The sequence below is a fragment of the Patagioenas fasciata genome, chromosome 5 (assembly GCF_037038585.1).
Source record: "Patagioenas fasciata isolate bPatFas1 chromosome 5, bPatFas1.hap1, whole genome shotgun sequence".
Lineage (NCBI taxonomy): Eukaryota > Metazoa > Chordata > Aves > Columbiformes > Columbidae > Patagioenas > Patagioenas fasciata.
Genome location: NC_092524.1, coordinates 13787956 through 13810860, shown reverse-complemented (window position 1 = coordinate 13810860; position 22905 = coordinate 13787956). Strand labels below are relative to the sequence as shown.

Here is a 22905-nt window from a genome sequence, read left to right as displayed (position 1 = left end):
AAGAGATCTGAATACTTTTTCCTCTTCCTGTGTACACTTTGTTAATTTTTTAACTTTTTTATTGGTGCAACTTCCAATGAGAGTTTACAGTACCTGAAGTTGTGTATATAATTACAATGTGCTTTCTGGTTTTCTTCTTTTCTTTTTTTTTTTTTTTAAATATAAATTTTCTAAATGTAACTTTCTCAGTGCAGTTCTGTGCATTTATTATATCTGGTTGGAAGGTAATATGCATGACAGGATTTAAAATATGGTAAGGTGCCAATATTATGCCAAGCTTATATCAGAAGATCGGTAAATTTAAGGCAACCAGACATCAAGGGATTTTTCATAATTTTGTTAAATTTATAAGGTTTTGTTAATTTTTTCCTCCTTCATAAGAAGGTATTAATATCTATTAGTAGGACTGTAAAACCAGATAAAACTATAAAAGAAGCATGTATCCCTAGGCAATCTGTTAAGCTTATAACAAGAAAAGCATGGTTGTAGACCTTATTTAACTGTAACAGTGTGTGTGGTATTACAAAGATATAGAACTATTCACAAGTTAATGTTCATATTGTAAAAAAAAAAATAAATACAATGCCTGTTTTGCAACATGAGGCAGAGATTTTGAGAAGCAGCTATTGATTTTGAGTGCACCTATTTAATAGAGATTTATCTATGTTTGGTCTGCAAAAGTATCTGAAAGTCAAGTTTCTTATAAGGTGTTTCTGTTGTGCATCCCAACATATGTGCTGGCTGATGTAAATTCAAATCTGTTTATTTAATTAAATTATTCAAAATGTGTGTATTATAACAAAAAGTCATGTTGAAATGCTTATGTGTAAAGCTAAACCTGCTTTACTTGAGCACTCACTAATGTTTTGTGTTAATAGGATCTCGCTGGAAGTCCATGTCAAATCAAGAGAAACAACCTTATTATGAAGAGCAGGCACGGCTAAGTAAAATCCACCTAGAAAAGTATCCTAATTATAAATACAAACCTCGACCAAAACGTACCTGCATTGTTGATGGAAAGAAATTGCGTATTGGTGAATACAAGCAACTGATGAGGTCTCGAAGGCAGGAGATGAGGCAGTTTTTTACTGTAGGGTGAGTACTATTGTTGTAATTGTTTTCAAAGACAGAGCATGCTGTTCAAAACCAAACAGACTTATCAGTTTAAGTCACTGACTAATGTTATTTAAAAGGTAAAGATTTGAACCTGTAAAACCTTCTTGAAAAATAAGATATATCATGGAATATAGAGCTATCAGCTTGCCACTGAATGCTGATTATGAGACTGATTATGGAATTCTTTAAAGTCAAAAGAAGTTGTTTCCCATTAGCCTGAAAGGTTTACATCATGTCTTTTGTGAGTTATTAGTAAGCTAAACCCTTCTGGGTTAGTAACAACTCCAGGATCATTTCCTAAATTAAGACAATAACAAAGAGAAAACACAGATGATTATTCCTGTGTAGGATAAGGAGTCAGGAGAGCGGGGAAAAGGGAAAAGGAATAATAGAAGTTCCATTAGGAACACACATGAATAATATCATAGTATGAGGCTGTTAGGAATTTTGTTATATATAGAACTGTGGAAAAAATACTTTAGAAAAATAAATGTTTTAGGAAGTGTATCTCAAGAAGTGCATAGATAGACAGGGTAGATTTACAACTTGAAATACATGGCTCAAAAAGATCCTGGCACAGTTTTAAAAACAATGTCTGGGTTTTTTTGACAGTATTTCCTCTAGCCTTCAGCAGAGAAAGCATCACTGTGAAAGGCTAAAGACAACCAAAGTCCAGTGAAACAACTGCACCATAACTGATTTCTCTCCTCTTTTTTCATGAATTAATCTGTGATGTTCAGTGCTCTAACACAATGTTTCTGGTGGTTTACAGAGAATTTAAAAGCTATCTCCAGTGCCAGCCTTTCCAAATTCACAATGTTCTGCTTATTTCTCTAATCACAATAGTCTCCTTTTGTTGGGTACTTCACTACCAGATAATTGACCTTGACGTCGATTATGTGCCCTCATTTTTGGCTTGGGATGCAGAACTCCTGTTGCAGTCAATTATTTTGTGGTACAGCATGCAACAATGTGGGCTCTTTCTTCAACCAGTAAATAGAAGTGGGTTTGATATCTTGAAATAGCCTTCCAGTCTATAGTTTTGACATGGTTTTTTGTTCTTCACTATGAGGGAAATTGTTTACTAATAGGCTTACATCAAAATTGTACATAGGGCTCCAAACAGAAATTTGAATTTATACGTTGCCAAGTATATTCAGATTGAGGGAATGAAACTCTAGTTTATGTCTTCCAAAGCAGATTGACAGACTGGACAATTGTTTGCTAATTCAAAATAGCATTAAGCAGTAGCATTTTACACATTGGAAGTGGTGGCTAAATATGGAGGATGGATTTAAGAAACTTCTAAAAGTGTCTACTTAAAGAGTGATATTGTGATACAAGAAATAAATATATAATGAAAGCTATTCAAAATTAAACTGCTGGTGGAACTGAAATGTAACATCTTTCTCATATATCAAATGGTATCATTGCAAAGACAAGAATGTCACAATTTTTTTGAAAGGACTGGTTCTAATTCATATTTATATTAAATCCAGTTCACCATACTCTATTCATGTTGAAGAAGTTTTAAAGTAAGAGCAAATTACCTTTGTGCACTTATATAATGATGCGATGTACTTTACCAGAAACAATGACTTTTAGTTATGCAAATGATGAAAAAGGAGATATGAAGTCTAATGAATGTGTTCAATAAAGGTGAAGCGAGATCCATGTTGCAGTTAAATAGAAATATAAATTTTGATACTGAGGAAACACAGGATGTGATTTTAAAAATTCATTTCATTCTTTTCTGTGACTTCTCACTGTTGCCCAAATTCCCTTTCTCCCTAAAGAAAAATTAAAAGAAAATTCTTGGAAGAGACCAAGTAAAAAAGGTGGAAAAAACAGACAAGGACAGTTTCCTGAATTGAAACATTAAACCTGGCATTATTTATTTCAGCAGAATAGTTTACTGAGTAATAAACCCCAACATTTAATCCAAATCAGATTATCATGAAGTGAAACACAGCAATTGAGCTCATTAACTTTTTAAACCTACTCTTCCTTGTGTTTAACAAAATATCGCATAAAACATCAGCTGAAACAGTTTTCCTAACTGACCTTGTTCACCCATCATTTTTCCACTGTTTTGATGAAACGAACAGCATAAACTGTCCTTCAGAACTGTAGATGTGAGAGTTGAGATGAGTTTCCTTTTCAGAATTAAATAGGAGACAAATGTGGTTTTTAGGATGGAATATACTCTATGTTTAAAGTAAATATTTCAGTTTAAGAGCACAAAAGTACAAAACAAACTCCAATGAAATATGCCCAGTGCTTCATACTGCTTGAAGTCCTACTGTTTGTTCTTTCTTTTTAAAGACCATACCAATTTAGTAGGGAACACGTATGCCAAAATGGCAAAAAATTATCCTCACAGGATGAAAAGATAAATAGGAGATATGAAGAGAAAGGCAGACTTTCAAAACAGGTGACTGGAGCAAAGTATAAATAGCAAGAAAAATATTATTATTTCATATTTGTGTTTGGAATCCTCTTATACCAAATGTACATTTATTGTGTAAGCAATCCAGTAAGGGCAGGCTCCTATCAGATGCCCCTGGGCAAGCCATTGGCCAGAATAGAATAATCCTTCCTTGTATACAACTGAAACACCCCCCACCACAAACGCAGAAAGAGTTTTACACTGCTTGAACTTTAAAAATGCAAAAAGGTCATACTGCTTACTCCAGTGAGCCACATTCTTTGGTAAACATTGGTAAGACGCACAAAAGTTGTTTGGAGAATCTCAATATACAAACCAGCCAGGCTTTAAAATAAAAGATGAATAAGCTAATGGGCGGCCAGGTTCTGTTCCGATTTTTGAAGAAAAGCTTCCAAAAAAATACACAACAGTGAAAATTTCTTGGAATAAATTGGGCAGGAAATCCAGGTTTTGAGAAAATGTTATATATGTGATAGACCAGCACAAAAATCTAGGACCTGGCAGGTATTTTAAAGAACAGAATGGAATTTAAAATGTGCATAGGCCTTCTGTTGCATCCTTACATGTATGAATTTTGTTCCAAATGAGGCAGATAATTTACAGAAATAATTCATGTTTAATGCAGAGGATATTAAAAAATTGCTGGTTTTAACCTAGTGGAAGCTGAATCTGTCTTAAAAATAATTGAGTTATTTTTAATAATAAAATTATTAATGGGAAATTCTGAATGATAACTTCAGTCTAAGTTAATCCCTGAAAGAACTTCAAGTGATTTACAATTTATCTTCAATAGTACTTCTTTGTAATGCATAAATAAATGTGAACTAAAAAATGGATCACATATAAACCATAAATTCAGACATTTTAAGCGAAGAGTCTGTCTTTTGTTGCCTTGTCTTACAAAAATAATTCAATTCTCAGTCATTTTTACAGTCTAATACACTCTAAATACAAGCATATGATATATACATTTCTCTGCAAAATGATGTAAGCAGTAACTTTTTTTGTGTTTTACCAGTGCAAGATGTTTAGAATAAACCCTTTATAGTGTTTATAACTACTGTACACACATAGTCTGAATGTTACTAGACTACAGTTTTGAACAAGGCTGTAATATTATACTCCTGTAGCTTGAATTTAAAGTAAGTACACAATGGATGCTTTTGTGAGATTTACTGTTATTTCATTCCTTAGGGGAATGTAAGTTCCAGGGGTGTGTAGCATATAAGCATTTTCCTTAATGCAATCGATTTTGCTTCAGTCCTTTAAAGAGCTGTCAGAAAATAGTTGGGAAGGGATCAGAAAACAATCCTAATTTGCCAATTTAAATGTTTAGCTAGTTTTGCAAAAGTCAAAAGTGGAACATTCTCCAGGAAAATCCGAAGAATATGAATGCCGCAAACTTGTGAGCAGGTCAATTTGCTTAAGAATTTTCATGTTACCTCTTTTTTGATTACTTAACTATTTTGGGCCAAATCATTGGCCCCAGACTGGACAGACATGTTAGCAATGCTGGCAGAGCAGAGAGGCAAGTGACCTGTAGTAACTGGCCACATAAGGATTTATTTGGCAGAGAGGAGATGGTGGAGACAGGAGCGGTTTGAAGCCAGAGTACGTAGCCATGCATCACTGTTCCTCACAGAACTGGATAGGAAGATTAATGCTGAGTTCTGGAAATCTTAACCAGACAAAAATAATCCTTGGTTTAACCATGTGCAACTGAGCTGAATTGTAACCTGTAGCTTGCAGTAAAGTATGTTTTTATCTCCTCACTGCAAGGTCCTATGATAGGCAAAACTCTAGCTAGAGACAAGGATTGAATATGTGGAATTTAATATTATAAAAAAATACCATTAACATTAATGCCTTTAAGAACTACAAATGAAAGAAACCATAATGGCAAGAGTCATAGGTTAGAAACTCCAACTCTTCCTTTCAGGGAGAGTGGTTAATATTTAAATAAATGTTCTTCCTCTCCACCCTATACAATTTAATTACTTAGAAAATGATAACACATCTCCAGTAACATATGCCATCCATATAGTTTGTGATATCTTAAAATAAGGCTTCCTAGGATGTAATGGAGCAACTTGAGCAGAATTTACAGCGACAACCTGATCAGCTCTAAATATTAATAATAACAGGGTTCAAGTGAGAGGTAGGTGTCCATTTACTGTGGGTATGTGGGTGCCCATGTTTAAGTGCTAGCAAATTTTTGCAAGTAAATGGGTAGCAATTTGAGACACTTCCCATTTAGGCAGAACAGTTACCACAGGTTTACAGGTCCATGGCAAGATACAGGTAATCTAAAGCTCACAGTTATTACTCACCCAGCAGCAGGCATGCACACCATGTCTGATTTTTGTTTAACATGTGAAAAAGAACTGCATTTAGGAATGACAAATTCAGCAAGCCTTTAACTTTTCTGATACACTGGTGAAGTTCTTTACCAGTTAGATAGATTCTGTAATTTGTCATCCATTTGGTCCATTATCAAGTAAAAGTTATCTCTGGAAATTCTGCTTCATTATGCTCAAATGACCTGCTTCCTTTATACTTTGAAATGGTTCGTACTTGGACAACTCTACCCTGTCTCATTGAAATGCAGATATGCAAAAGTGTTTTGCTGACTTGATAAGCACTTGAAAGAATATCTGAATTTCTTAACTTGCTCTGTCCTTCAGGCCCTATCACTGACAGCCATCACTTTATCTGGACACCTCACAGCCCTGTCCTAAACAGATTTATTTTCCTTTTTTGCTGTTTATGGCAATTTGCTTCTAAAGAAGTGCAAAATTTTTTGGGGGGGAGAGGTAGAGGTGGTTACTACAGTTCTGATCCTTACTGTCATCTATAACAAAAGAGCAGCTGGCACCCAATCATTCTTTGAGTAGATTTTACAACTCTTATTAGAAGAGTGGTAAAAACAACAGTTCTCAAAACATTTTTGGCATTAATATTGTGATGTTATTTGGTGAATGATTGAGGATGTTTTGTTTTGTGAATTTTTATTCTAAGAAATATTAGAAAAAGACTAGTAGCATTAGTTATTAGATGGGCAGATTAGAGAGAATTGTGTATGGTCTGGTGACAACTATGTAGAATTTTGCAGATGACCATGTGTGGGTTTCTTTTTCCTTTGCTTTGTGGAAGCAGTCATAAATGTGAACATTTTCTGTGTCTAAAAGTTGTGGGGGAGGTACATTTGAGTTTTTACCAGTAGTAGTTTATACTCCTGACAACACGCAAGCCTGAAACAGAAATGTTCCCATGTGAGGTAGGTGTTCAATTTTATGGATAAAGTATTGAAAGATGTTTGCAGAAAACCACTTGCAAGCAAATACATTGGCTGAAAATTGCTTTCACAGAACATTTATCAGACCATTTAAAAAGTGAAAATTTAGTGAAAAATCCCTAGCTGTTTGTAAACCGTCTGCAAATCATCATTTGCAAACAGGAGTATAATGACTGTGTCAAATGAATTACTGCAATGCTTTTGCTTGCTGCTAGCCAGGTGTACCATACTTGTATAACAGATGTTTGAATTTCTAAAGCTGTGCAGAGGCTCTGAGAGTCAGGCTAGCAGCACCAGCAATGACAGTAATGCATATTATTTTACTCTTATCTTACACAGAATGTTCATGGTTTGGCTCTCTGTATTGATTTGCAAACCCGAAGGACTTTAGTTTACCAGTAAGTCTATAGTGTGATATTTTTAAAAAATAGTATTGATCAATGAACAAAAAAGACTCAACATTTAGGGTCTTATAAATAAGTTTTACGTAATTTTGTATATTGATTTAGCCAATGATTAAGAATTTGTGAGAAACTGGTTTATGGAACATCCTTTTCTCAATTTTAGCATAGAATGACATTGTGGTCAAGAAGCTATAGATTTTTTAGACTATCCAAACTCATCTGATGCTGTTTCTCCTGCTAAAATTATACAATATTTCTCTAATACTTGGTCAATATTGCTCTAAAGAAGATTTGAAATACATTGAAATATATGTTTCTGTAAATATGTTATACAAATAGGCTAGTGTGTTCAATAACTAGGCAATACTAAACCAGCATCTTCCAGGGCACTTGGGTGTTTCTGGTAGTGGAGTGTATTAAGTATTGCACCTAAGGTACAATGAAGAATCTTTTCCTTCAGACAAGTTACATCCCTTCTTTTTCTCTTAGCTTTACTAAAGGTGATGATCCAGAATTAATATCAGAATATTTGTATGACTGTTTTAATATAGAAAGTATTTTATTCATTAATTAACCCAAATGTAAGAAGTAGATTTAATTAATTTGTAGCCAATAAGGGCTTGACCATGGAATGGGTCAGCAACATGACCTTTACTCAGCATTTGAATAAATGTACATCACCATAAGAGGCATTGCATCACTTAGTACAACTATGTACGTGCTTACAGTAAAGCTTGTATTTAATTGCTTGACTGGCAGTAACATAAGCTAATTTTAGTTGAAGTGTGGTATTGCTCCAGTATGCTTAAAATCACACACCCATGAAAAAGACAACATTGCATAGTACAAAGTTAGACATCAGAAGGTAACATGTATCAAAAGTAGAGGTAGTGCACCCTTAATTGAGTCTTCACATATGTTTGCATTGTCAGAATAAATCAGATCTGACATTGGGTCCTCAGGAGGGAAGTCTTAATTTCTGTAGACTGTCTGTTACCATAGAAAAAGAGAACTTAAAAAAACTATTAGCTCATGAAGAACAAATGACATTCTGATCATGGATTTAAATAAAAATCAAAAACCAGCAAAAAAGTATCAAAAGTATTTCTAAGTGATGCAGGAGTGTCTTAGCACTTAAATAGTGAATTACACACTTACAGTTGGACAATGTTTCTTAGTCACCTGTCTGCCCATTTAGGTGTTTACAGGTAATCTTGAGGTCCACTCATTAACAGAAGCTCTTGTCTGGAGTTTGAAGGATTTAGATTTTGCATACATGATGTCTGCACTGGCAGTTGGGCATCACGCAGGTGCCTGAAACCTTTTGATGATCTCCGTCCAAGTTCTGGTTCGCAGTATGGTTTAAATAAACACATGAAATACACAAAAGAATCAATGTCTGGTAGTCCCTAAACCGTTTACTCTCCAGTCATCCTTGTTGGGAGATAAGACGAACCAGTTCTGTACAGGACCAGACTGTGAACTCCAGAGGAACACATGGAGCCTTTCTAGGAAACCACTAGCTTTTATTTCATTTGGACTTGCAGAAGGTTTTCCCTCCTCTGACCACAGGAAATCACATTCCCCTCTTGTTTTTCCTTCCAGACAACAGCCTCAAATTCCAATCACCACGGGAACGGGGGTTGTGTATCCTGGTGCTATTACCATGGCGACTACCACGCCATCACCTCAGATGACATCAGATTGCTCGAGCACCTCTGCCAGCCCGGAGCCCAGCATCCCCGTCATTCAGAGCACTTATGGTATGAAGACGGACAGCGGAAGCCTTGCTGGAAATGAAATGATAAATGGAGAGGATGAAATAGAAATGTACGAGGACTATGAGGATGATCCCAAATCAGACTATAGTAGTGAAAACGAAGCCCATGAGGCAGTCAGTGCCAACTGAGGAGTGTTCACAGAATTAAAGTACTCAGACTCATTTGGGTTTTTTTGGGTTTCTTTTGAACAAAAGTTCTTAAAGAGCCTGCATGCATGTGTGGCTCCTACAGTTACATCAGCAGAATGGTCTTAAATGTTTCTTAATGTGTGAGACAGATTGTTTCCCTAATTTTTCATGAACTTGGGTTTTTTGTTTTTGTTTTTAAATTTAGATGAAGACATATATTAAATATCAGGCATCAGGACTTGAAAACTTATATGAATCAATAGCTGTCTTACAAGTCTTACCTTTTGTCTTTCTCCTTTTGGATGCTGATAAAGGTTTAAGTTACTGTTTTAGATGGGGGTTCTACATTCTCACTCAGGTATGCTGTGCCAGCCTACAGGTTGTGAATGTGTTTTTATTCTGGATTATTTTAGAAAACAAAAACTGCAGATTTCATATTGTGAAACAGAACAAGTCCACAAGTGTGCACATCTGTGCATCATAGCTTGTCTTTAAAAAATAGTCTCTGAATTCCCTTTTTTCCATATGTATAGCTGAACTGATGTGCCAAACTTTTCGTAACTTTTGAATCTTAACACTTAAAAAAAAAAGTCTTAAAGGAGACACTGTAAAGTCTTAGACAATCCTTTGGCATCTTAAAAAAATTATATATAAAACCTAATTTTTTCCAGAATATGGTAAAGTACTCAGGAATCTGGAGACAGGATATTCTTAAGTAGTGAACATGGTTGCCATAGTGCATGTGCCCAATTGCTTTTGCCTCTTGATGTGCCATTAGTGTGAAATTTTAAGTAAGCACAAAAGAGCGATCACCAGCTATGGACAGGCCTGTCTTAGCAGTGTGAGGCCACCTCTGATTACATTCTCTACCCCTCTGCTTTTAACCCTTGCATTCAGTCTTAACATATTTTCTCTTAAATAATTTATTCATTCCAGAATGTCAAGGGTCCAAATACTTAATATTTATTTTTAAAAGTACTGTTGGTGGCATTACACTTACAATTCCTTACTGATATTTTAAAGAGCCGCTTCTTTCTCCTTCCCTAAATTACACAGGTATATGAAAATAAAAGTGCACCTGCTACTAAAATGAACATGACATTTATGAATGAGAAATTCAGTTGTTGCTGTAACACTGTATGTTCAAGGAGCACTTGGAAACACTCTGCTCTATGTAATGCAAAATATAGTACTCATATGTACATACAGTACAAATATTCCTAAAAAAATGTGTTTATAGTTATAAACCTCTATATTTAAGACAGCAAAGGCAGATGTAAAATCCAAACTGCATGCACAGTCCACCATGATGAATTTTTAGGGCCTGTAGAATCCTGCAGTGTATCACGGCTCTGTACGTTATGTTCCTGTTGTCACCTGAAAGAACTGTTTGCTACCTTAAGTATTTATGCAGTGATTTATACGTGAGACTCCTAGTGGGGGAGGGAAAGCCACACCAATTTTTCCCTTGCAAAGCTGGGAAAATGGTGCATCAAAAATATTTATTGAATAGTAGTCATGTGGGAATCTCAGCCAGATCTTGATGAATGATTATCAAGTGCTTTGGGATCTTTGGATATAAGGTGCTATAGAAACTAATTTTTAAATTTGTATTACTTCTAGAAACTATTGCTATTGCTAGTGAAAATTCTGGAAGATATACAGGAGACAGATATTCAAAGATTGCAATTTTATTAAATTTCAGAGCCAGAGAAGAAATTGCCTTTCTTGTTTTCCCTCACACTCCACTCCTGTTCACAAGGACATCACTGCATATGTATGCAGATCCAATGGGCCTGGTGCATACGTGTGCTGAAGCTTCTCCATCCCCTCAGCTTTTGTTTTGAATTGGATGTCTTCAGCACACTGGTGATAGATTCAGCCTCAGGCTGAGAGGCAGGAGTGGGCCTAGAGCAGCTCCTCTTGAAGTCTGTGGGAATCTTCCCACAAGCCGAACGGCTTCGTGTAGGGCCCAGACAATGACAGCAGTACAGTGTTAATGCTGGCTGTCCTCCTGCTGGCAACCTGTCTTCATGTGAGGTGCAATGACAAGATGCTGTATCAGGAGCAGCCATTTTCCTCATAGCCCCACTAATACCTGTTGGAGCAGAGATAGCCATTGTTGCCACTGTAGGAATCACATTGAAATGTGCAAGAACAAACCCCAAGACAAAGATTGTTCAATTTACAGAACAATTTATAAAGATAATGGCATAGAAACACAATGGTCACATTTCTCTGACCATTTTGTAAATTGGAGCAAAATGCTATATTTTTAATATTTATTTAAATGTGTTCTGAGTCCATGTCTAATAAGCAATAAACTGGTCTAGCCAAGACTTTAAAGGCATATGCTGTGTCATTAGCTGGTGAGCGCCCTCTTTAAGCTGGCTAAGGTACTGATAGAAAGTGTTTTTTGTTCTTATGATTGCTTGGGAATTTGAACTGGTTTTAATACATTCAGCTTGGATTGGGGGGAGGATAACATTATTTCCTAGAAAAAAAATGACTATTTATTAATGTCTTACATAATTCTCCAGTTAGAAGTATCTCTCCCTCCCCCCATATCACTTTCTCTCTTGCTCTCTTTTTTTTTTTTTTTTCTGGTTTTGTTGCATAGGTAGAATGCTGTATTGTTAGCATTGTATTTTATGTAATTATTGTTTTTTTTTTGCACAAAGGCAAACATTTAGATTAGTTGGTTAATTTTTTAAAATTTTATGACCATGCCAAAATAATATTCTGCAGGCTTGTGGAGAACAAAGGACTGTTCTTTAGGACTGAAACTTGATTTTGCGTGTAGTACAAAAAAACACACACTCACAGATGTTGTTTCGTAAGTGTTATAAGCACTGGATATAAATGGTATTTTTTATCACTTCTGACTAATGTGAAACTGTTGTACGAAAACTACATGAACAAAAGTCATCTGTTTCGACTCGTGTGGGCCTGCCTCACAGTTGCCGGATTTGAGTCATTTTTATGTCTTGTTATTTCATTTATTTATGCAAAATACATGTATGTATGAACACTTTGTTTTAGCTCCAGCCCTGCCTCAGTGCTGATGCTCTGTATGTTAAAGCCACGTTCTTGAAAATGACTGGCTGTTCAGGAATCGCCAGCTGGTAAAAATTGCATTTATTGGCTGGGGAGTGGGAGGAACATATTTGAATCTGAATTGTGCATATGAGCATTTTATTCTATTTATTAGCCGACATTGGCTCTAAAATGTCACTAGAAATCAAGGAAGGACAATCATAAGGATAAAACCCCAACATTTTTACTTTATTAATCGGAGCTCAAAACAAAGTTTTTGATGAATTTACCATCTCATTTTAGAATTTTTTTAAATTGTGTAAATATAACATAGGAAATAGAATTTATTTTTTGTTCATGGATACTTAGTGAAGTATAAGTTATGTATTTACTTTTGTTCTATATCAGTGTATGTTGGTCCATATTAAATGCTGACAAGTCACTGTACCTCATGTAGATGCTGAATTTACACTCGCAGTGTGAGCGCAGTATTGTGGACCTGTAGCTGGGACAGCAAGATGCCTCACTTGTGCTCTCACTGATTTTTAATAGCATATTCCACAAACACAGAATACTTCCTTCTTTTTTAGAAAGTCGATAATTTAAACATACCCAATTTCTGATGCATTTGATAGGAAACACAGTCTTCTGAATCCAAGTAAAACTGATGTGATATTTTACTTTTTAATAAGAATGACATTTGGAAGTCAAAAGCATATCCCTGGAGAGATTATCATGACGAAGATGGCCCTTCCAATGCAATCAAGACTTAACAATATCAAACCTTTATTTTCTACATTCATTACATCATGTTATTGTCATGTTAGGCTATAACACCAAGGGAAATTGTTCACAGAATACACAAAGAGGACTTGTGGAATTGTTTTATAAGCATTGTGTTTGAGTCGCCCTTAGTGACTCGGACTCAAAAAAATAACAACTCCATTCAGGTAATGCACAAACATAGTAATATTTTCTCTGTGAACAGACAGTTTATTTAATTAACAGATACCATATATTTTCTTTTTGGAAAATCATAGAGTACTTATTTTCAGGAGAAGAACACTCCCAAACCAGTGTGATACCAGCTAGAATAGTTCACTTCATATTTCATAAAAATGGAAGATAAAAGATTTAATGGAAACAGAACTGCTTTCCAGGGTTCAGGTTTACACGGAGAAATTACTCTGATGAAGTGGCCCAATTCTGGTCTGCCTGTATGTTTGAGCATTACCATTTGGCTTGCGAAACTGTCTGCTGAGAATACGTGGGATCGCAGTGTGCTCCTAAATCAGCGTACTCTGGTGCAGCATGAGCAGGGGGACGGCAAAAGATGGGATTGCTCCAAGATGGGACCGCAAACCAAACAGCAGCATTAGTCACAATAAACACAATAACCTGTGCGAGGTGTGCAGCAGTCAGCTGTGGGCAGTTCCTGCTTTGAGTACAAACACAACCACCTCCCAATGCAATCTAACCGCAGTCCTCTCTCTGGGTTGACTTTCTGGTTTTGTTTCTTGGTCATATCAAAGGCATGGCATTTCAAAATCATTTCCTAGCAAAACATACTACAAGATTAACATCCCCATCCTCCCCCAGCAAAACATTTATCTACCTGCTTAATACTGAACATGTTAGGACTTCCATGGTGGTCACGAGGACCAGGAAAGTGTTGGCGTTAAGCGGGGCAAACTTTGCTGAGCCAGAGCCACAGTGCAAACAACTGCACTGGAGATGCAGCCAGTAGAATGTATGATAGAGTTCTTCATGTTTTTATGAGAAGTTAATGGATGGGCTTGGACCGTTGGTGTTTTGCATGCTTTTTCAAGATTCAAGTTGGCACTTAAGCATGTTCTTTTAAAAGAATAATACTATATGACCTCATTTGATCTTTTACAAAACACTCTTTTTCCTTTGAAAAAAAACTTCCCCCCAAACCTTTTTTTCATATAACCCATTAATATCTGTGATTTTTCTCAGATCAAACCACATTTTTGATATGCTGTATTGTCCTGCTACAGAAGGAAAAAAGTATATGCAAATATATTTCATTTTAATCCATTGCCTTTTTTTAACTACCAGATTTATTGGAAATGGTGACAAAGAAGTATTCTGAGATTTCACACGCTGGGTAAAAAGGGGGTGGAGTGGGGTGAACTGGGCTAAAGGAAAACTTATCAAATTGGTATTTATGGCAATATGAAAGCTATAAAGCAACTTAGTGACATGGCTTGCTTTGTAATTTCCGCTTTCTAAAAACCACAAGTGAGGTCCTTGGTGCTCTTGGAGTATGGGGAATGTGCAAATATTTAACTGTTTGTATGCTGCACATTGCAGACCTGCTAGTGTGCATTCTCCGTTTGTCTTCTTTTGTCATTTGTGTTTTGCTTTCTAGAAAGCAATGTTTTTTTTTTTCTTGTACCCTTCTTCAGCTTGTAGCAAATTAGAATGCTTAGCATTTATGTTCATTCATTATTGTATTTCCCATGTAAAAATTTTTTTATTACATTAAGACAAGCTTATAAGCTGTTACTACATAACTTATCTTACTGTAACTCTTATTTCCTGACATTGTAATTTGTTTGTGATGTATATTGTGAGATTGTACTCTATGTTAATTTAATCAGCACAATTCATTGACATGCTGGACTGACATGCTAGCTGCTGTTTCAAATTGTAAAGTTTGTGTAGAGCTGTTGGGACAACTGAGACTCTCTCGTCAAGGTACTATGCTTTGATTCCTATAGCAACACTGTGGGTGCAGCTCTTAACGGCGAGGGCTGCTTGTTGGACACCCACTGGCTAACTTAATGGGCAGGTTTTCTTTGTAGAAATTCTATATACGATGCAGGTACCTACCTGGGCCCATGGCCGGTAATTATTTGGGCGTTTAGAGGAAAAACTAGTGTCTATTGCTGCTTTGAATATGTTTTAAAGTCTGAAAATGTAAATAGTTTATCAAAAAATCTTGTACAGTCCAGTGTAAAGTTTTTAAATGAACTTAAAGGTTGCCATCACATCTCACACTCTCCTCTTGATAAAGTAAAAAAAAAAACAAGAAAAAAGAAAAAAAAAAGGAAAAAGTTTGCTAAGGATACTGATTTAAAAAAAAAATCTGTTCTCAGTTTAAAAAAGAGAATAGTTATTCTTAGCTCTGCTTCATTGCATAAACAGACTTCTTGGATTTTGTTGTGCAGTATTGACGTGAGGTAAATTAAATATTAAATAATCTTTCAGTGGTACTTTTAAGAGTCTTCTCCTCCTCTGCCTCAGTTATTAATGGAAAAGACAAAATTGAAAGACACTGTCCATATACAGTATGTTCTGGTGTATGTTGGCACCTTACCTACATGTTTCGGGTGGGGGGGAATTTTTTCTTTTTTTTTTTTTTTTTTTGCACAAGGTGCTTTCCTGATATGTTAAACATGTCATCCTTGGGTGATACAGTATATGCCATGATAGGGGTTTAGACCCCTCAGGGGAGTGTCTATAAGACTGCCTATTTATGCTCATTTACCTCAAGACTGTCCTCTCTACCCTTAATCTATTCACCATCACTCCATCTTTTGTACTGCTGTTGACACTTACAAATTAAAGATAAATTTTGTTTTATGAGATGTGTGTGTGACTTCTTCTATGCATCCCTTATTATTCCTTTGTGGTTAGCATTAAAGATTGACCATGATGAGTTGATGGACAGGAAAACGCAGCTAGCTAGTCCTGTTTAGCTGGCCTTCTTTGAATTTAGCAGCTGAATCTTCCAGTTCTTAGGTTTTTCCCATGCCTTTCCACTCTACACAGGCATGTATCAACCTCTGAAATCCATTAACACCATATGCTGTAGAAGACATGCATGATAACCAACCTAATTTGATAATATTCACTGGGTACTGTCAATTTTGTAAGCAGGAAGTGCTGTTGGTAGCAACATACTCTCAGAAGGATTTTTTATTGAATAGAAATGAGACAAAATGGTTCTCATGTTTCTTCTTTCTTTGCCTTCCCCTTTTCCACTGCATATAACATTAAACTAACCAAAGCTGACAACAAGAAACCCTATAGTTACCATATTGCCATGTCTGTAAACTGCTGCCATTTGTGTATTATGATTGGCTTTTGACTCAGTAATTAGTTATGGTTCTCCTAGGAAAAGAATAAATTACATTGAAGTGTACTGTACTATAATGTAACAGGACATTTTGATTGTGCATTACATCAGATTTCAGCCTAGTTTTAGTTATTGCACAAACCACCCTGAAACATCTAAGTGTGAAAGAATCCTTACTTCCCTGGAGAGAGCATCATATGTGAAATTATTAAAAATGACATACTGCATTATGAATCTATGTCTTTAAATACTTCAGGGTCAAAAGTGGATGTAATGAAGCTGCTGACCAACATGTTATAATGGATATATACATAAATATTGAATTGTGCAATTTAAGCTTTGGCTTCTGGTAAACAATCAACTAACTACTTAAACTGCAACACTGAAGTGGTCTTGAGGAGAAGGCAGCAAAAAAACCTGAAACTACAACAGTTCGACAAAATGTTGCAATGGCCATACCATAAGTTTGAAAAAAAGAACTAGGCACTACATCACTGTCAGTCCAACTTAAGCTACTAAGGTTAACGGCACCTGGAGATGAAGCACCATGTCATTGGGCCTGAATTTTACTTTCATATGATACATATGAATTGGGGCCTAATGTTCTGCTGCTGTATTTTCATATTGTTCCACTTAAGTCAACTTATGCCATCCAAATTTTAGCTTTTTTCTTCCCCACACACAACTCTTGCCACGTGGTTTGTCTCCTTTTCTTACTGGAATCTGCAGCTGTGTATAATAATCTCGAAACACTGATTGGGTTGTTACATCAGTGCAATGAAAAGTAAGCTGAGGAAAGGCACACAAAAAATCTCTGCTTCCTGCAGCAGTAAGAGAGAAAATGTTTATTTGACACCTCTAGATGTCAAACCATGGAGGACAGGGTGCTGTCTCCACACACACAACAGTCTTCTGGGGAACATAGTGTGTTGGAGGCTGTGGAGCAGCACACATGTTGTTCCTGGTGCCGAGAGGAGTAGCGTGCCCAGGACTGATGGGTGGCCATGCACAGGCACCACCTGGTTTCCTTCCCTGGAGGACAGCCTCTGACCAACTCGGTTGTGCTGGCTCCCCTGCACTAGCCTTGTTGTCACTCTAAATGGCCACCTTAGCCTTCTGAAATTTTACTCATCATACAGTGTATGCATCAGGTAACTGCAAGGGAAAGCTAGCACATTGCTGGATGAGTAAGAAATAAGCCTCTTGGCCTCCTAAGTTACTGTTGTTAGTCCAGCCATCACAGGAAGGACCAACTGCACCGGAAGCCAAGCCACTTCTGTGACACCGAATGAGTGACGATCACAACCAAGATGACAACTGAGGCTCTCCCGCCGCTCAGGTCCATTCTCCTTCCCTCAGATGTGTTTCTCCCTCTGGCCGAGTACTGAAATGCAGCCTCAGAATACGAACTCTGCTCACCAGCTGCAGTGGCAGGTTCCTTGGGAGCCCGCAGGACACCCTGCAGTTAGGGGTTTCCAGGATTACAAGGTTCGGAGGGATGGTCTGTCTCCCCACTGGTTACTTGCACTGGGATTTTCCTGTGGCAGTTAATCACTATCACAGTAGCCCAACAGCAGCAGCTTGCATAGTAGCAGGGGGGAAGAAGGGGAGAAAAATAGTAGTTGATTTATTTCTTTAATATATGGTTTACTATAGAAAATATGAGCTCCAGGTTGCGTCTCTGAGCAGTTAATGACCAGCAGGGTTAAGGGCCTGCAAATACTGCCATTGGTAGTTAACTGCCAGGAAGTATCCTTCCTGTCATCTATTATTGCTTAATTGTATCAAGACCCACTACAGTGGAGGACTGTTAAATCTGCAAATTAATTGGAATCTGACCCTTAGCGGTACTAATAATATAAAGGCTATTGCAGGTTAGCATTTGGGTTCTTGACAGTCCATAACAAATTTTTTCAGAGCTGTTCTGCTTTATATTAATGCCGATTGGATGATTGACACAGTAAAACATAATTGCCCTGTAGAAATCACTGTGGTCAGTTGTATTAAGAACTACTTAGGGACACTTTAATTTACTTTGACACCATAGACTTTGAAAGCTTCTATACTTGTAGTAAAACCTACTTAGAGGTCTGGTTGCTGTTGTAGCTCATCAGCAAAAGATCATAAGGTAAGAAAATAGGTAATTATTAGAGCTTTAAATAACTCTCCTTAATCAAATTACAAAAGAAATGCATATTGATTATTTGGGTATTTTTTTGCCACTCTTCTGTTAATTAGCTACTAACAGGATGTGTGAAGAAACCAACTAATCATTTTAAATTAGGTTTCAAAAATGGGATGTAAGCTCAAAAGCTGTAAATGTGAAGTACAAAACCCCCCTGACTCTTGCATTACTTACACAACATCTAGACTTCATTTTATGAATGAGGTACCTCACACACTTCAGACACATGACCAACCTCCTTTTAAAGTCAAGCCACGCAGGGCTGTAGTTGGAAATCAGGAAATGTAAATATTATGCTATGATCCACCGTCACACAGCAGGACCCTAACCTGCAAGACACTACAAAAGGCAAGTGGAAAGGTACTTCTGCCACCAACAGCCCATGATGGCTAATAATATTCTTATAGTTATTGTGTGTTCACAAATAACCTAAAAAATTGAAAACACAGTAACTGTCCTACCAGGTTAGATTACAAGTCCACCTAGCCTGATGGTTTTCTGCTCAGCAGTGGCCACAGGAGACAGTAACTAATGAGAGCATCTGAGCTTGGCCAACAGCTGCAGCTCTTTTTCACGTTCCTCAGCATCTACAGTCATTCTGTTGGGCTGCTAATGAGTACAGCCCTTTCCTAGTCAGGAACATGGTGTGGTAATTTGGTAGATGAAGTGTTTGTGGGCAAATTAGAAATCAAGTTTGCAGCCTGATCTTTCAATGAAGGTCCTTACTGAGGAGTTTTGCAACAGCCCCTTCTCCCCCCTCCCTTTTTTTTTAACAGAAGAAAATCAGAGAATCAAAACAGTCAATCTATATACAACTGAATTGCCAAGTCCATCATATGATCTAAAATATTTAGGATGCTAAATTTATCCCTTTTTTTGCAGGATCTGTTTAAAACTTAGCAGTCTTCATCCAGAAATCTGGACATCATTGATTTTAATGATCAAATTACTCCATCACAATGAAATATCTTTTATTCAAACATCAGGAAATACACACTTGATGCAAGTCTTAGTTAATTCCACTAGAATAGCTGCAGCTGCTGGAAAACCAAAGGGTAAGTGCTGAAGGGGGAAAATGAAATCCCTCAAAACCCACCCACCCACACAAGAAGAAACGCAAGTCTTTTGCCACATGTTGAGAGATTGTGCAGAAAAAAAAAGACTTTTGGAAAAACCTTTAGGCACAAACTACATTTTTTGAGGAGTGTGACTGTAGACACCAGCAAATTCTTCTAGTTTTGGCCAATACTGTTTGAAAGAAAAAGTGGGGGATAAGTCGGTATATATGACCTTATCTTTATAGCTTCTCCTGTGGACAGAGCCCGCAAAATGCCCCTAACACTGATTTCATTTTATATGACTCCAGCTACAGGAGGGAAGCTTAAGATATTCTAGCAGCTTTAGGTTATTTTAAAGAAAAAGAGGCGTTATTTCAAGGGAAATGAATAAGTATGAATATTCACATTATGCTATTTCACTGAGCTGCAGTGATCTGTACTAAGAATGGAATTCACTTCTCCCATGTGTACGTGTATGCACATGCAACAGTTTATGAAAGATAAATTGTTTAATGATCATTTGCTGTATTTGCATTATTATTAATGTGATTATCAGAAATCACCAGCCCCTCCTGCAGCCGGTGGGGAAGACTGTTACAGCAGGCAGCAACACCACGAAGTTCAGCCAGCTTGCAAAGTGATGCCCATCGGTTGTTACTACCCAGTTCTTAGTCTGACAGGGGGTGGAACGCTTCTTTCTAAGATGCCATCCAGTGTTTCACAAATTCAGCATCGTGGTAGTTCTGCTCCGTCGCAGCTAAACATAAGCACCGCCCTGGGGCTTTTTGGAGTACATCACAGGACGATGCGGCCAGCACCAGCCCGGGCCTGGCTGAGCCGTAGCCGCTCACCCCCGCTCCTCAGCGCCGCGGCCGCGCTCGTGCGACTTGCGCCTCCTTCCCGCCCTGCGCCGCACGCGCGGGCGCCCGTTGGTAACGGCTGCCCAACGGCACGGCGCGCGCCCTGCGCGGCCAACCGTCAGTCCGGGCCGGCTGAGGGCAGCGGTGCCGCCGCTCCAGCTCTTCCCTCTGGGCGTCCCTGCTGTCGTGCGGGCCCCGCCACTTCTTCAGGGCAGCGGCGGCGGGGAAGGGTGCAAATACACCCTTGCCTTCCCGCTCCTTGCAGCCTCCCAGCATCTCCAGCCCTCCTCCAACTGGGCTTATTTTGATCCGAGGGGCAGCAGGTAGCAGTCGAAGCATTGACTCCATCGGATCCCCTGTGAGTGCTGGCACCGAGTGGCTGGAGCTGCGGGCAGCCTGCTGGGAGGAGCTGGGGAGGGCTGGTGTAACTGAGATGTGGGGCGAAGAGCATGGACCAAGTGTGACTCCCACGATGCTACTAGAAACAGAAGCTCCTTCAGAAAGACCTAAGAATAGGTATGGGAAAGCTGAGTTTTTCTTCTTTGTGTAATTCAGGTAGTTGCAAGGTATGAACAGAGAAAATTGATGCCTCAGCTTACAACTTTAAATTTTGACCCAGCCTACATTTTTTTCTACTACAGCCTTTACTGCTGAGGATTTTGTCTTAGGTATGTCTGCCCATCATCAATGGGACCCAGAGGCTGTTGATGATGCAGTCGGAGCAGAATAGCTTTGAATCCTGATATTAAGGCTCCACCACAAAGGTGATTGTTGTTGGACTGTGAGCTGATGCAAAGGGCCAAATGGGCAAAGTGCCCCCAGCTGGCATCAGTTTCTGATCTCATGGGTCAAACATGGCCTGGGTGAAGAGAGGTCAAAGTTATCTGAGAGTGTGAGGGCTGATAATTCATACCGTTTTTTTCTGTCTCACAGTAGAAGAAGCAAAAGGTAGAGGTTGGAGCATGTTCTTTTGTTTTGTTCCCAGTGTTCTCTTGAGCTTAATCAGCGATGGGGGGGAGTGGAAAGAGAAAGGGAAAGAAAGGTGTAACTGAGCAACCTTGCTAGGCACCCTACCAAACAGGATGTTTGGAAAGTGTTGGGGCTGCAATGAAGACTGTAGAACAGCTCATTAGTACTGTCTTGATAAGTAGTGTGATGACGTCAAGAGTGGAGTTACCATAATATATTTTAGCCAGGACCTCATGGGATAAAGGACAGTGTCTGATTTTAGATTATCTGGTTACTCTTTTTTTTTTCACGTAATATGTTGCTTATTTGAAGTTCTGAGTACTTGTGTCACAGGAAGTGGACAGTTGGTTCAGTGTTTGGCAGTAAGTGCACAGAATTTTTCCAGATACAATCTTAGTATTATTATTGGTTGTTATATGCCTCACACGATTCATAAAGCTACCTTCCTTGATTTAACCCCTCCCTAAAAATCCTTAGACGGATCATGCTTAAAGACAGCACGCACTTCTTTTACAAATGTTTTGATTTTTATGCTGTATCGAGTTTGTGATTGAATTGCAAACGAAAAAGATCAGACAGTATACAGTCTTAGGATGCCTGTAAGAATTGCAGGTTGTGAAGGACTTCAAATTGGTTCAGTTATTTATTCATTTTTAAGAGGATGAAATAGTGGATTTCCACAACAATAAGACCATGCATGGAAACAGTGTGCATTCCCTTATTCCCCAAACTTCAAAGACAATGAAGTTCTGAAATGAACCTAAAGCACTCTGAAATAATGAGAAGAAAAATCATGTTCTTTTTCTCTTTTGAAAGTGCTATTCCCATGTGAGGGATAAAAGTAAGCATTAAATAGCTCATATAGCGAAATAAAAAAAAAAAAAGCTACATTTTCTTAAAGCTTTGTGGAAAACATGCATCTCACCTACATTTGGAATCTTACACTAATCACTAAAGCATCTTAAAATTTTGAAATTTTCTGTCTTGGTATTTGCTTATCTTCTCTCACACACTTGCTTTTCATGTCTGAACACTTAAAATTCAGGCACCATAGATCATGCTTTCCATCTCTCCTCATTTACCTCCAACAGCTTAACCTGCAATTTATTGCAAGGATTGCACCTATAAGTAACACAGGATCAGGCCTTAATTTGATCTGCTATTTATCAGTTGTGTTAATTGTAGCCACAGGGTTGTATTAAGAAAGTCAAAAAGTACCACTTGTAACTACGGAGTGGCTCTCACCTTTTAAATGGAAAAACACTCATTTTCTACAAAAACAAAATAGGAAAAAAGTGGTTATGAGCTAAATGAAGAAGGCAGAAGGGTTTCTGCTTTTCCATTTTTAATGTAATTAGTATAATATTGGCACCCAAAATGTAGCTATCTGGGTGCAAGCCTCTTCCTAGCTTTTACTGCCGTGCATGGGAACAGATGCATAATTTCTCACACTTTTGTTTGTTTGTTTGTTTTAATCTGCAAATGGGGTTCTTGTTAGGTTAATGGATGTTGGGAT

General features: G+C 37.7%; 1 protein-coding gene and 1 long non-coding RNA gene across 14 annotated transcripts in view; both read left to right on the top strand.

Annotated features, from left to right (window-relative positions):
* Nucleotides 1–15821, top strand: part of SOX6 (SRY-box transcription factor 6) — a 380628-nt gene extending 364807 nt beyond the window's left edge. For all 13 annotated transcript variants that reach the window (XM_071808952.1, XM_071808951.1, XM_065839463.2 and 10 more), the window contains 2 exons: nt 879–1095; nt 8870–15821. In XM_071808952.1, coding sequence (XP_071665053.1) covers nt 879–1095; nt 8870–9173 — 521 coding nt within the window. In that variant the 3' untranslated portion in view covers nt 9174–15821. The remainder of the gene's footprint in view (nt 1–878; nt 1096–8869) is intronic.
* A 4738-nt stretch (nt 15822–20559) lies between these two features.
* LOC139827995 (uncharacterized) overlaps nt 20560–22905 on the top strand; it is a 46476-nt gene continuing 44130 nt past the window's right edge. Inside the window, exon 1 of the long non-coding RNA XR_011739148.1 lies at nt 20560–20936. This is a non-coding gene — a long non-coding RNA (uncharacterized lncRNA). The remainder of the gene's footprint in view (nt 20937–22905) is intronic.